This window comes from Cyprinodon variegatus, unplaced genomic scaffold (assembly GCF_000732505.1).
Source record: "Cyprinodon variegatus isolate N-32 unplaced genomic scaffold, C_variegatus-1.0 Scaffold388, whole genome shotgun sequence".
Taxonomy (NCBI): Eukaryota; Metazoa; Chordata; class Actinopteri; order Cyprinodontiformes; family Cyprinodontidae; genus Cyprinodon; species Cyprinodon variegatus.
In genome coordinates, this window is record NW_015150841.1 from 388,030 (window position 1) to 401,741 (window position 13,712).

General features: G+C 37.1%; 1 protein-coding gene across 1 annotated transcript in view; it reads left to right on the plus strand.

Moving 5' to 3' along the window:
- The window catches only part of nlrc5 (NLR family, CARD domain containing 5), a 46,126-nt gene that overhangs the window by 22,580 nt on the left and 9,834 nt on the right, over window positions 1–13,712 (plus strand). The window contains exons 20-40 of the mRNA XM_015387211.1: window positions 1,111–1,194; window positions 1,280–1,369; window positions 1,574–1,654; window positions 2,200–2,283; window positions 2,383–2,466; window positions 2,688–2,777; window positions 4,516–4,563; window positions 4,646–4,675; window positions 4,760–4,843; window positions 4,928–5,011; window positions 7,515–7,574; window positions 8,326–8,418; window positions 8,514–8,597; window positions 8,707–8,796; window positions 8,870–8,935; window positions 11,020–11,103; window positions 11,338–11,421; window positions 11,564–11,650; window positions 11,764–11,823; window positions 12,794–12,877; window positions 12,961–13,044. Of these exons, the coding sequence (XP_015242697.1) occupies window positions 1,111–1,194; window positions 1,280–1,369; window positions 1,574–1,654; window positions 2,200–2,283; window positions 2,383–2,466; window positions 2,688–2,777; window positions 4,516–4,563; window positions 4,646–4,675; window positions 4,760–4,843; window positions 4,928–5,011; window positions 7,515–7,574; window positions 8,326–8,418; window positions 8,514–8,597; window positions 8,707–8,796; window positions 8,870–8,935; window positions 11,020–11,103; window positions 11,338–11,421; window positions 11,564–11,650; window positions 11,764–11,823; window positions 12,794–12,877; window positions 12,961–13,044 (1,635 nt within the window). The remainder of the gene's footprint in view (window positions 1–1,110; window positions 1,195–1,279; window positions 1,370–1,573; window positions 1,655–2,199; window positions 2,284–2,382; window positions 2,467–2,687; window positions 2,778–4,515; window positions 4,564–4,645; window positions 4,676–4,759; window positions 4,844–4,927; window positions 5,012–7,514; window positions 7,575–8,325; window positions 8,419–8,513; window positions 8,598–8,706; window positions 8,797–8,869; window positions 8,936–11,019; window positions 11,104–11,337; window positions 11,422–11,563; window positions 11,651–11,763; window positions 11,824–12,793; window positions 12,878–12,960; window positions 13,045–13,712) is intronic.

The window sequence follows — 13,712 nt, forward strand, 5'->3', positions numbered from 1 at the left end:
ACTATCAAATGCAGCACTGATATCTACCAGGACTAGTACAGATACAATTCCATTATCTGAGGCCATGCAAATATCATTAGTGACTTCCACCAGTGTCGTCTCAGCACTATAATGAGCTAAAACTACTCCTGGGAGCATTAAGCAACTTATCCTGAAGTCATTTAGGAACATGAAACAACACAAAATGTTCTGAAGCCAACACTTTTTTCAATTAAAATTTGAGTTCAAGATTCTTGGTCATTGATCCACAAGACCTTTGGAAAAATATTATGTGAAATAACAAATTTAATCAGAGTTACATGTGGTATAAAACTACCAGCATTTCCAAAAAGAACATCATAGTCTGACACATGAGTTTTAGTGTCATGGTTTTGTGGGGGTTTGCTACTGTAGAATATTTGACCATTGTTTTATCTTAACTAAGGTTATACAGCATTCTGATCCAAACCACACCAGCAAGTCTACCGCTGAATTGCTTTAAACAAAACAACAAAAAATTACTTTGGCATTGCTTAGTCAAAGTCTTGACCCGGATTAGATTGAGATGCTGCAGAATTATTTATTATTTGTTATTATTATTTATTATCAGCATGGAGGCAAAACACACAGATGCTGAGATGGAAGTGTACAGGTATGCTGCTGGTTAGACCCAAACATGGCTAGAAGGTGGCCACGAGCAGAAAGAAGTAGAATAATCTTGTAGTATCCAAAATGCCAGGACATTGTAGGGTGACTGACAGGTGCGGCTTGATCTTGACCACTAGCTGGCATTCATGGTTAAAACCCTCTAATATCACAGATTTTAATTAACTCTGCCAAGACTAATGGGCCAGTTAACAGTGCCTTATAGCAAGGGTGGAAGAATCTTTTCTAGCATGGGGCTAGATCTCTAAGTTTGGATAATTCACAATGAAAGGGGTTTTGTTTTAAATCAGATCATCTTTAAGATTTGCTAACAGATCTAAAACCTTTCAGAGTCACAAATAAGCAAAGAAAAAAATTATCTTTAGATGGGAAAATTGTTTTTCACTGCTTTTTATGTCATGTTTAAAAACTTCATACTGGAAATAACCAGAATGTGTGTTTGACCTTTCTGTTTTTGTACCTCAGTCTTTCTGGAGGCGATTGGGATGAGGAGAGTTTGAGAATGCTGACTCAGTTTGTGCCAAGGTTCTGCATCACTGAGAGGATTATGTAAGTCAAAACATCCATCCCAACCACCTCTAAATGCTCGTTACTAATGGAAATAAACAGCACCATGTTTTTTGTCTCATGCCAGCTTGAATGGCAGCTGCTCATCAGTGCAGGGTGTGGTTGATATCACCGCCTTGCTGTCTGACTGTGATTCTGTGATGGACATAAACATCAGGTACAAAACAGGTTTAATGTTTTACTAATGTCTACCACCAATGCAATGATTTACCACACTGTATTGCTTTTAGCATCAAAATGTGCAATCATATTAAGCCATCATTGGGTTTCCTAATACCAAGATTCACTGTAATCAGACAAACCAGGAGTGACTTCATGCAAACAGTTCTCACTTGTGCCCTAACTTCACTTTACTTCACAGGCTGCAGGATCCAGTTGAAGTTTCTGTTTTTTTCTCTGGAGGGAGACATAGAACTGAACATGTTCTTTCCAAAACTCTCTGGTACGTATAGAAATCTTTGTGCTCTTGCAGCTTCAGTGTTCAAACAATTGCAGCAGATCCAAGCTCAATTTGTGGCAGCGGCATCTGGTAGTGACACTTCCGGTGTCAGCTGGAGAATAGTGGCACATCCGGTGGCATGTGACTGCCAAAAAAGGTGCCATGGCTGTTGCAGCACACCTGTTAGTCTATAACTACTTCCAAATAATCATTATTTACTGTTTGTATAAATGGTTTGAGACGTTATAAGAAAAACTGATGTGGTGATATCAACTGTCAAAAAGATTGGTTGGATTGGTTGGAGGTAAAACACTTTTTTAAATCAGAGGGAGGCCCACCAAGAAAAGTTTGGGAACCAATGAGTTACTCCATTGTCGCAATGTCTTTTTCTTGAAATTTAAATGTATTTTCATGGTGTCCTAATCTCTGCTTCTGCTCCACATTAAAAACAGTTGATAAAATGTATTTTTACTTTAGTTTCATCCTGATAAATACAATCTCATATCGATATATTAAAAAACATAATAGAATTCTGCATCGTCTTTCAGCCTTAGCTGCTGTAATCTTCAACCCAATGACCTGGAAAGAATTTGGAGAAGTTTGGGAACGTCCTCTGATCTCTCTCACTTGGAGTAAGATAATGGCAGTATAAAAACAGAACGTAATTAATAATACTCTTCAACTCTGTACACTGTGAATTACTCCAGTCTTGCTTTACTTTATATTTCCAGCTTGTCTTTTAACAAATTAGGCGACAAAGGACTAAAGAAGTTGTTGGATTTCCTGCCTCATCTCAGTCGAGTCCAACAAGTGAAGTAAGTTTTTTAGCTAATCTGAGAATGCTGTGATTGTTATTTTGTTTTCTGGTGTAAGCTTTTGTGAACTGACATAGAATCTGTTTTAGAGAACTTGGTATTATGTTTCTTCTTTACTTAATAGTGATGTTCGCTTTTATGTGTGCTCTCTGAAACTGTTATCTACACACAGCTCTGTTGCCTACTGCATTATTATATTTCCTGCATGTTGTTTTTTTCAGTTTCAGCACCAATAGCATCAGCGTGGATGGAGTGGTAATGCTGGCAGATGCTTTGTGTGTCATTCACAGATTAACATCAATATACACAAGGTAACATTTTATTTATATTGGTGTGTAATTAGATTTTATCAGAGCACAGCCTGTCAGCACCTGTTATTAAAAGCTAAGTCTGATTCAAACTTCAGAACCAGGTTCGGAAAATCTAGGAACTAAAAAGAAGAGGTTTAGGTGTCATTTGTTCCAGATGAAAGCAGTAGCTGGGAACAGATAGACTAACAGAATGTAGTGCACAATTGTGAAATGGAGGGCTTATGCTATGTTCTGTTCTGTACTTTTGTCATGCACCGAAATTGACATATAGACCAGCCCACTGGTTCACTGACCCAAGAACATGAGTAGAGGTAGATGTAAGACACCAGTTTAGCTGTTTAGCCTACAGTTGGGTTTACTGCTGCAAGAATTACAAAGCAGCAAGTTTCTCTATTGAAAATGAGCCAGAACCAGGGGCGTAAATGCTGTGTTCCAGGCTGCACGGAGAAAGGGGGAAATTTTCACAGTCTTCCCAAGGATCCGAAGAATCAACAGGCATGGATTATTTTGGTGTATCAGAAGATCCCTGCAAAGCTTGATGCTCAGCTGTTCATTTGCTCTAAGCATTTTACCGAAGACAGCTTTCAAAATCTTGGACAGTTCAAAGAAGGATTTGCTAAACTTCTTTTACTGAAATGAGGGGCTGTTCTGACCGTAAGTCACAACTGCAAGCTGTAAATATAATTTTGTGGCTAAGCTGTTGATAGCAATGCTAGCATATCTATGGTGACCAGATTTGGGTTTCAGAAAAGGAGGACACTTTCTTTTTTGTTGGGGGGGGGGCTTCTGGGCCGCTGACTGGCCCGGATTGGGCATTCAAACCAAGTCATCAGCTCCGGGGCTGGTCCGGGAACCCTGGTGCACAGGGGCAGCAAGCCAGCCAGGGACGGAGCGAACGAACCCGACCCGGTGACGGTACGGGACACGGGACCACCGGTGTCCAGGCTACAGTCACCGGGTCAGGTTTGGTCCCCTGGAGCTGACGGCTTGGTTCTGCTGCACTGTAGTCAACCAAAATCCCAGACGTTTTTGAAATCCCCCCTGGACATTTTTTAGGCATGAAAAGCAGGTATTTTAGGTATTAGGTACTGTATGAAATGTCCAGGAAGAAGAGGACGTCTGGTCACTCTACCATATCAACAATTGGATGTTTCAGTGAGTGAGTGCTTATTGCTATGATGTGTCTTTGCTCAGCAGCTTTGCTCATTGTAAACCAACCAATCAGCGCACAGCTCATCTAAATATTCATGAGCATACCATATAAGGAGGAAAACCTGTCATTTCATTATGGGTCTTATAACCAGGCTTGCATTAAGGCTCATAGAACAGCAAATATGCCATTTTCAGCCCAACCAGTGTCACACACCCTATTCAGAGACCTTATGGACCAGCACCTAACACCCTATATAATGATTCTATGTCCCCTTTAAAGCTAAGCTGGAATTTAATCCTGTCAAAGCCTGTTAACACCTAGCTTGTCCTGGTAAACTGATCCCTTCACTGGCCTTCATTTGGGGCAATATATATATAAATTGGTGCCTAGCTTCATTTCAACTTCATTCAATCATAAAATCAAGATTGTACAAATAAAAGTGAGACCAAACCAATTTTAGGAAAAGGATTTTTGCACACTGAAGACATCTATCATCAACCATGGCATCTATTAACAAATGTGGTACTTATGATATTTATTGTTTGCAAAAAACTTTATTGCTTGTGTCTGTTTCTTTTTTTAAAGTAACGGAGGCAAAGACCAGGTGATGCTACAGTTCAGTTCTGACACAAGGTAGGAAAATATTTCTATAAAAGTTTCTAATTTATGACTGTATTACTTTTAATGTATTTTACTTACTGTTCTCTCATTTTAGTGATGGAAAACCTAACACAAAGATATTCAGGTACAGTAAAAAGATTATAGTTAAAGAGCATTTTTTCAGGGCCTAAATGAACACATGGCCGGAGTTTTTTCTTGTATTTTTCAGAGTTCATGAAACCTCACTGACACCATGTGATGTAAACAAAGTGTGCAGGAAACTGGTCCAGTGTCGCTTCAGTTTGGAGTTGGAGTGAGCTACAGCATTCCCTATTAACTCGCTTTTGACTTTACATTTATAATATTATAATATTTATAATATTCTGTGTTGTTTTAGATTCACTCGATGCTCATTTATTGAGAAATCTATTGAAAATCTGATGAGAGTGTTGCCAAAGATGTTGTCGCTGCGGAGGCTCAAGTAAGACTTCAATATTCTACAGAAATCAAAGAATTTGTTGGAAAATGTCCTTTCAGAATTCAAGGATTTAAAAAAAGTAAAACTTTCACTGGGCGTGCTTTGGTGGCACAGTGGATAGCGCAGACAATCCATGTATGGAGGTCTTAGTCCTCGACGCGGGCAACCTGGGTTTGAATCTGGCCTGTGGTCCTTTCCCACATGTCTCTCCCCCTCTCTCATGCCCCCTTTCCCGTCAGACTACTGTCCATAAAATACAGACTTTTACTGAGTTGTGCCTGTGCAGTCTGCATGATGTCATAATAAAAAGGTAAGGACTGAAAACACTGACAGAAGGACGCAATGAGAAGTCATGGTGAATGGAAACTGAACCAGGAAACATTTTGGAGACTAAAACAAAAATTTAAGGGGTTCACCAACCTCAAGGGAAAAGAATTGAAGCATGAAGAGGCAGAAACCATTAGCAAGCACAGTTAGCCAAGAAAATACCGGGTAGTTTTATATGGAGGAGGAAGTGATCACTGATTAAGAGCCAAGAGGCTGATAAACTGATGTAGATCCGATTTTAGGGAGCAAGAATAAAGTGCCAGCTAAAGTTGGATGAAGAGAAATAATCCAGTTAAGTTTTTTTATAAACTGCAAATTCACAACACATGTTACCTAATTGCAGTTTACAGAGACAGTTCAATTAAATCATTCAGACAGATTGGTTCAGAGTTTTCTGTCTAAGGATATCAGCTTTGCAGAATTTGCTTCCCCTGGATGAGGATGTAGTTACAGTATCTTTTTGCTTACATTTTGTTGTTGACTCTGCAGGTGTTTCCACCATGGATCATTACGTGTAGCAACAGTGGACAAGAAAAACTCCCTTGTAACTGGAATAAACCTCTGGCAGAACTAGGCTCAATATGAGCAGCATTCTGTCAAGGCAAATTTGGGGGTTAAAGAAGACAAAAGCAGACATACAACAGAAATATACAATCACCAATCCATAAATACTTATATGTTAGAAAAAGTAACGATACACTAGTTTACTGGACTAAGCACTTTCATCTTACATCTATGAAGGAAGTTGTTGAAGGCATCAGCCCTGCTTGTGATTGACTTCTAGGATGGTGTCACAGCTAAAGAGAACACCAGGCTAGATTGAGCTGCTATGCTGAGAGAACTTTTAAGTAAGGGGTTTACTAACAAATAATAAGGACTGAGAGAAATGAAAAGAATCAAGCAGAATTATGAAATGGGGTCCCTATGTCCTCCAGCAGCCTACACCTATAGCAGCATAACTGTAGGGATAGCTCAGGATAACCTGAGCCACTCTAACTATAAGCTTTATCTAATAGAAGGTTTTAGGCCCAGTCTTAAAAATAGAAAGGGTGTCTCCCTCCCAGACTAAAACTAGGAGTTGTTTTTACAGGAGAACTTGATAAATATCGAATCCAGGCCAATGTTGTTTTTGACAGCCTTCTTAGATTTAGTCTTAGTTTTTATCTTTAGGAAGAAAAGTATTATTAGTTTTAGATATATTTTAGTCATGACTATATGTGATAGTTTTAATTGGTTTTGGTCAATTAAAACTCAAAAAGGTTTTAGTCTAGTTTTCATCAGTTTTATGTTGAATAAAAAAGTAATATGTAAGCTGTGCATTGCCAGACAAGAAAGCTGAACTAATGAGCTGAAAGTCCAAATGAGGGAGACAGAGAAAAACAAAACAGAAGGTAAACCAGAAAGAGGTACAGGATCCAGATTGTCAAAAAAATAAATTTAAACTCTAAGCAGAATTTAATTCTAATTTCATATCACTTGTCACAATCTGATCAGAAAATCCCACAATAAAATTATATGAATGTTGGTTCGGAGTGTAACTCTCTTGCGTCATAAACAAAAAAACAAACAAAAAAACAATTCAGGGTTTCTTGTGTTCCCGAAAGTGAAGTGTGAAAACTTGAACAGTTGTGTTGTAGTAATGCCACAATGTTAAAAAAAAAAACAACCGTTATGCTGTGAGAAATTTAATATCTGATGATCAGTCAGAGATAAAAGATGCAGTTTTTTATGCCTGACGTATTTGTCTTATTGGATTTTTGTCTTCAGGCATTTTATGCTTTATACCCAAGTAAATGTCAGGAATGACTTGTTTAGTATGGATGTAAGGCAAATTTATGTTATTAATGCTTTAAACTGGTATCTGTTTGAAATTTTTGCTGATAACAAAATGTTCTCCCTTTGCTTTTAGCGTTAGTGACAGTATCTGGTCCCCTGATAATGCACTTGCACTAATCAGCTGTTTCTCTGGCAATCATCGAGTCTCATCAGCAGAGCTCAGGTGCTTTCACATAAATGTTAAATGTGATTTTTTTTTATATTTTTATATGTAATTGTCTTGACATCTATGGCTCCAAATAATACATTTGCACAGTATCTGTATATGTTTTCATTAGATTCTTTGTATATATATTTTCATTGATATTTTTTAGTTAATTTATGCTTTTATCTCCTTTTTCAGTCCTCAGGGTGAATCCTTCATTTATTTTGAAGAGGTAAAGATGAAAGAAGTAAGCTGCAGGTTGGTAGTCAACAGTCCAGAACATACCTGAGCATTTATGAGTGCCTTTTTCTGCATGTCTAACTTCTGTTTTTTCCCAGCTGATCACCTGGTTAAACCATTATTATTACCACAGGACATCACATTCAGCCTGGTCTAGTTTCACTTTTTGTGTACCAAATAGGCCAAATATGAAACTTACCTACAGTCACTTGCTTTAATCAGAAAACAAAGGCTTTTTATGTTTGTCTGTTCATATTTACAGTGCTTTGCTAATGTGTTCACACCCTTTGATTACATCCCAGTATCAAACTGCAATGTATTTTACTCAGAATATTAGAGACAGACCAACACAAATGGTTAAATGTTATGGAGAATGAATTAAAAAAACTGTTTTCTAAATTTTTTCATGTAAAAAAAAAATCTGAAATATGTAAGCCTCATTTTTTTAGTTCTATTTTCTCTGACACAATGAATTAAGTCTAATACAATCAATTATTAGAACTTCAGAAGTTAGTAATCAGTCAACAGACACCACCTTACTGTAGTTTAATTCATTTTTCATATAAATATATAAATATGTTAAAACCCCCGGCATCATGAAGATCAAAGAACACAGAGAAGTAGAAAGTAAAGAAGTTTAAAGCATTGTCAGGGAATCTGGTCAGAGTTGTGACAATAAATTCAATTAATGCTAATAGAACCTTGGAAGGAAATCTGTTAGAGGCTGCAGAGTTTTGATTTAATGAATCTGTATTTAATCTCTTTTCAGGCTGACAGATTTTTCTTTCAAAGGACCCAACTACGTATTTTTGGACAGCCTATTTGGGATTCTGCAGCAGGCCCAGCAGCTCTCTTTTCTTGAGTATGAACTAGAGCAAATTCATAGTTACGCATTATCTAAATGTAACATAACCATAGTTTTTTTTTTAAACTTACTATATGGCTTTTCTGCTACAGTTTATCAGGAAACCAGCTGGAAGATAAAGGGGTGAGATGTTTATTGAAATATCTCCCAAGGCTTAGAGTCAGCAGCTACATAAAGTAAGACACATTTATCATTATTACACTATAATGATTCCTTTATCATTGATGCAATATGTCCTATCAATAAAAATGCGCTGATCTTTTAATACTTTTTTTCCATTTTCAGTCTTAGTAAGAACAGCCTGAGCCGGCTGGGGCTGTTAGATGTAGCCAGAACCCTGTGTACCTGCACTAACGTTTCTGCTGTGGAAGTCAGGTAAATTTGTCATAAACACACACAAACAAACATTCCTGTTTCTTTGTCCAATAACTGTTGTATTTTCTGTTAGTTTGGGGGAAGATGAAAGGTGTCTGATATGGTTTAGACAAAAAGAAGGAGGTGAAAAAACTCTCAGGTAAGAAGATGAAATGAGATCATGTCTATTTGTTTTAAGCCTTTAAAGTTTATAATTTTTGTGTGTTTGGGTTTAAAAGACAAATTCAATCTTATCCCTTAATGTAGGTGCATTTTAATTTAAAAATAATATGTTGCAGAAACTTCAGATGCAAAACAGATCCAGATCTACTGAATAAGTCATTGTCTCAGAAAGTGCTGTCCAGATTTTTCTGCTTGACTCTGATGAACTAACTGAAGCTATGGCAACAGTTTTAATCATAGTTTTTTGATAATTTTGGATCATGTTAAAGTTTTATTAAGTTTAAAATATTATTAACATTCAATATATTCTTCCCCTTAGATTACCTTCATTTTTACTTTACAAAGCTGAGAACAGATTTGTACACCTTGGAGAAAATGGGGCTTAAACTTCTACAATGTTATTAAAAATGTCCACAGGTGAAGAGAAATGATTAAGATATTTTCTGTCTATAGAGTTCTTCCACCCTCCTGAGAAGGAGTTTGGTTAATATGTTTAACAGTTTATTTTTTTCTCCCTAACAGTTTTATTTTGGCATATTTTTTCTGTTTGGATTTAATATAGTGAAGAAAAAAATGGTCTAATTTGATCCTTTTCTGCATGTTTTAAAATGATCTGAGGGTTATATGAGGCTTTTATTCAAGTGTCGAATGCTCTATCCCTTCGTTACAGTTTCTCTGATTATATTGATAGGATTAGTTTAAAATACTCATTGATGGGTAAAATTTCCTTTATTTTGGTCTTTTATAGATTTATCAGAAAATCAATGTGTATTTCTTTTATTCAGTTTGGCTCAAAATTATACGTAGAGTCTGTAAATCCCCACATAGACCCCCTACCAACATTAGGTAAATATCTCTTATAACCTAACTTTTTGCGACATAAACAAGCTTCTGGCATAATTCTGTCCGGATGTTTGACTCCTGTTCTGGAAAAGTGCTTTATTTATTTGAATGGGACGGTTTCCTGGAATGGACCTGGTCCATTCCAGGAAACCATCCGTTTTTGTTATTTCCATACATTCAGTATACCTGTGCTGCTAGTAGAGACGCAGCTCCACATAGTATGATGCTACCATGCATGATGGGACATTTTAGGAGATTGATGTTAGGTTTCAAAGCAAACATAATTCATGTCATTTAGTCAAAAAAAATCCTCTTTGTCCCATCTGATCATAAAAATATTCTGCAGAAGATATTGCAGAAGATATTGCTGGTGTAGATTATCAGTCATCCAGATCACAGCCATACCAAAAAAGTTAAAAACAAAACCACTGGAATTTTTTTTTCCAAGTTTGAATACGTTTCGCTTCCCATCCAGGAAGCTTTCTAAATTCAAAATGTCTGGAGTAGCATTGAGCTCCGGGCTTATAGAGTAACCCAAACAAAAGCCGTGTTATGACTGGGAAAAATTGGAAATTTAACCAAAAAACAGGTCCATCCCTCAGTAAATTTGTGTTATTGGTTTTTGTGAAATTCGAGGTTTCAACCTTGAGGACTTCCCATTACAAAGGGGTGGACCTGTTTCAGTTCAATTTGCATGTTTTCCAAGCCTTAACAAGGCTTTTGTTGGGCTATCATATAAAGCCTGAAGATCCACACTACGGCAGACATTTCTGGATGGGAAGCGAAACGTCTTCAAACTTTGAGAAAAAAAGTCCAGTGGTTTTCTTTTTAACTTTTTTTGTGTGTGGAATATTTGATGTTATTTTGGGCAACTGCAAATTTCAGTCAAACCAGAAGGGGTCAGCTTTGGACCAGAGATGTCTTCTTGGTCAGCACCCCGTTTCTATGGCTATGTTTAAAACTGGCTTTTCTGCAAAAAAAAAAAAAAAAAACAGAACTTAAACAGAATCTTTAGTTTTTTGGGTCCCCCCCCAAAAAATATTGGGTAATATTGAAACTAAACTTTGTGGTTTTTGAGTAGCACCTGGTTAAGCCATTTTCCTTTGTGTTCTTGCTATCATTTATAAGATTGTATATTCAAATAATACAAGATTTAGTAATTAGAAACCCCCCCAAAAAACTTTTAGAAACCAGTTTTTTTTTGTTTCTGTCCTCCAGTGTCAGAGACAGCATGCTGCAACGTGACCATCTGCTGGAATTAGCAGAGGTTGTGTCCAGCTGTCCCAGTTTGACCAAAGTAGAGTAAGTAATTCTCAGCCTCATAGTAAAAGTTCAGTACTTTAGAAATAAAGTATTTTTAATATGCAACAGCTTTTATGGAATAACAATGCTAATATTTATGACAGGAAATGTATTTTGCTTTCTAAAAAGTTAAAATCTAAATAAAAGCTAAAATATTTCAGCTCTCATATTCAGTCTATATTCAGATGTAACTTAAAACAACCAATTTATCTGTGTTTTATCTGTGCCACTCAGATTAAAGAACAACAAGCTGCAGTCTGAGTGGATTGAAAACTTTGTGACAGTTTTTAACTGTAATCTAAAAGGATGCACTTTCAGGTGAGAGCATTCAGACACGCATTGCTACCAAAGTTTACTTTTTTTTGCCTCTGTAGGATTTGAGTGATAATCACTATTTGATTTTAGAGGACGATGGCATTTAACCATTAACATGTTGTAGCTCTTCAATTTTCTTCCTCAGTATTGAAGAATGTTGGATTGGCACTGATGAAGCCGTGCGCTTACTGTGCCGCTGCCTGCAGCTCTGCAAACCCATTCAAACGATCAGGTAACAGGCGTGATGACCAGAACATACACTCCTCATAGATAGAAAACCCAGTGCAGATACAGAACAACATGTTCAAGATGTTTGTCGTTAACAGAATCAACTTTGTTTTTTAGGATCGACCATGCTACACTACAGCTGGTCCTGATGAAAAACTCTGAAATCAGCCAAATCAGGTACTGACTCAGGAAAAAATGCATTCTTAGAAAATTCATGTTCAGTTTTTATTACAATCAATTCATAATAACTGATAATAATAATAATAATAATAATTGAACATTGTTTATCTAACAATGGAGAAATTCACTTCTGCATCTCAACCCATTCCATTGGGGAACAGTGGGCTGCCACTGTGCGGTGCTTGGGGAGTAATCAGGGATTAAGGGTCTTGCTCAGGGACCCAGAGTGCAGGCTGTGGAGATCGAATCGGCTACTTGCAACCTTCTCAGAGCACAAGCGCATTGCTCTAACCACTAGGCCACCGCTCTCCCCCATGATATCTGATGTGGGATTCACCTGCGTACCAGTAGCACAAGCACATTATCTTTTTTTTAATTTTTTATTAAAGTTAACGTCTCTGACATTGTCATTTCTTATATTTCTGTTGAACGCACATTAAAAGTCAAAGAATAAAGCTTTTGTGTGTGGAGGTTGCTGGGATTAACACTTCATATCAAGTATTATTTTCCATGAAAAACTGACTGATTTAGTGTTTCTATTTTTCAATCAGTTAGGTCCTAGTTCCAGCTTAGTCAGTGGCTAAAAGTTAAAAATTGGATGTTATGGTCAGTGACATGCACAGACAATGTTTAAGACAGGTGCTCATATTATAAAAGGGACATCTTATACGGTGCACAGAGCTGCTAGCTGCCTTAGTAATGAGAAGAGGTGGTGCTACACCAGCTGCATCCACCCCTCCACTCTGCACAGTGTGCTTGCATAGAGAGGAACAGCAGGACATGGCATGTGTGGGGAGGTAAAAGAGCAAGTACTCTAGCACCACCTAGTGTTTATGTGGCATGTTTCTGGTTAAGGTAAACGCTAATTATACCCATTATCGGTGTGCAAATAAGATCCTCTCCTCCTCCTAAATCATTTAGTTTGAGCACTGCTGATTGAACTCTATGTTTGTTCTCCTCTGTTTAGTTTCTCCAATAACAGACTGGGTGTGGAAGGAGCTGAATTACTCTGTTCTCTTCTGCCCTCATTGCCAAAGCTCACATCTATCAGGTAACTGTTTTCATTTTTGCAGCATAGAACATGAATTGCTTTGTATCTCTTGTATGACAACCTCTTCCTGTTCATCTCTGCAGTGTTGGAATTAAAGACAATAACATCTGCGTGGTTGAGGAGCTCTTACACGTCATCCTGATGTCTACATCTGTTCAGTTTTTAAGGTAAGCAATAAAGTACATTTCTTTTTTTGATATATATAATTATCAATCACACCTTACTACCATAAAGAGAAAATATAGCTTATTTCAGTAAAAATAAGTCTTACATTTAGAAAAATACAACTGTAGCTTATAAGGGGTTAGTTCTTTTTAAACATTCACTTTAAATAATGGGAAAAACTTCTCTAGTTGTTGTTATAGTTTAAGATTCAAATTAGCAGACTTGAGTTATGCTGCTGTATTTTTTACTTGAGAAAAGATGCTTTCCAAATCTGTTCTGATTCATTTTGCAGGCTGGCTGAATCCTGCATATTCTGAGTTCTTGTTTTGTGTGTTTTCTCTGTGCACACTCTGACTTTAAAAGTAGGACATTCGATCCTGGAAGGATAAACAGTTTTTCCATTTAATACCTTTATTACTGAAGAATGATCAGCTTCTGATCATTTCAAGATGACCTTGTAACTGTGTCCATATTAACCAGCTTACATATCGTTGCTTATGTCCTATGCTGATATAAACTTTCTGCTTTTAACCTGCTGGATGTAGTTTGGATTTGCAGTAAATGCAGATGTGGACAGTTGCTACCTTCGTGCAGCTCGGCTCTGCTGGTTATGGTAGTCTGTATGGGGAAAAAATGAAGCCTCACTCTGGCTAATGCTAGTTTATGAAGA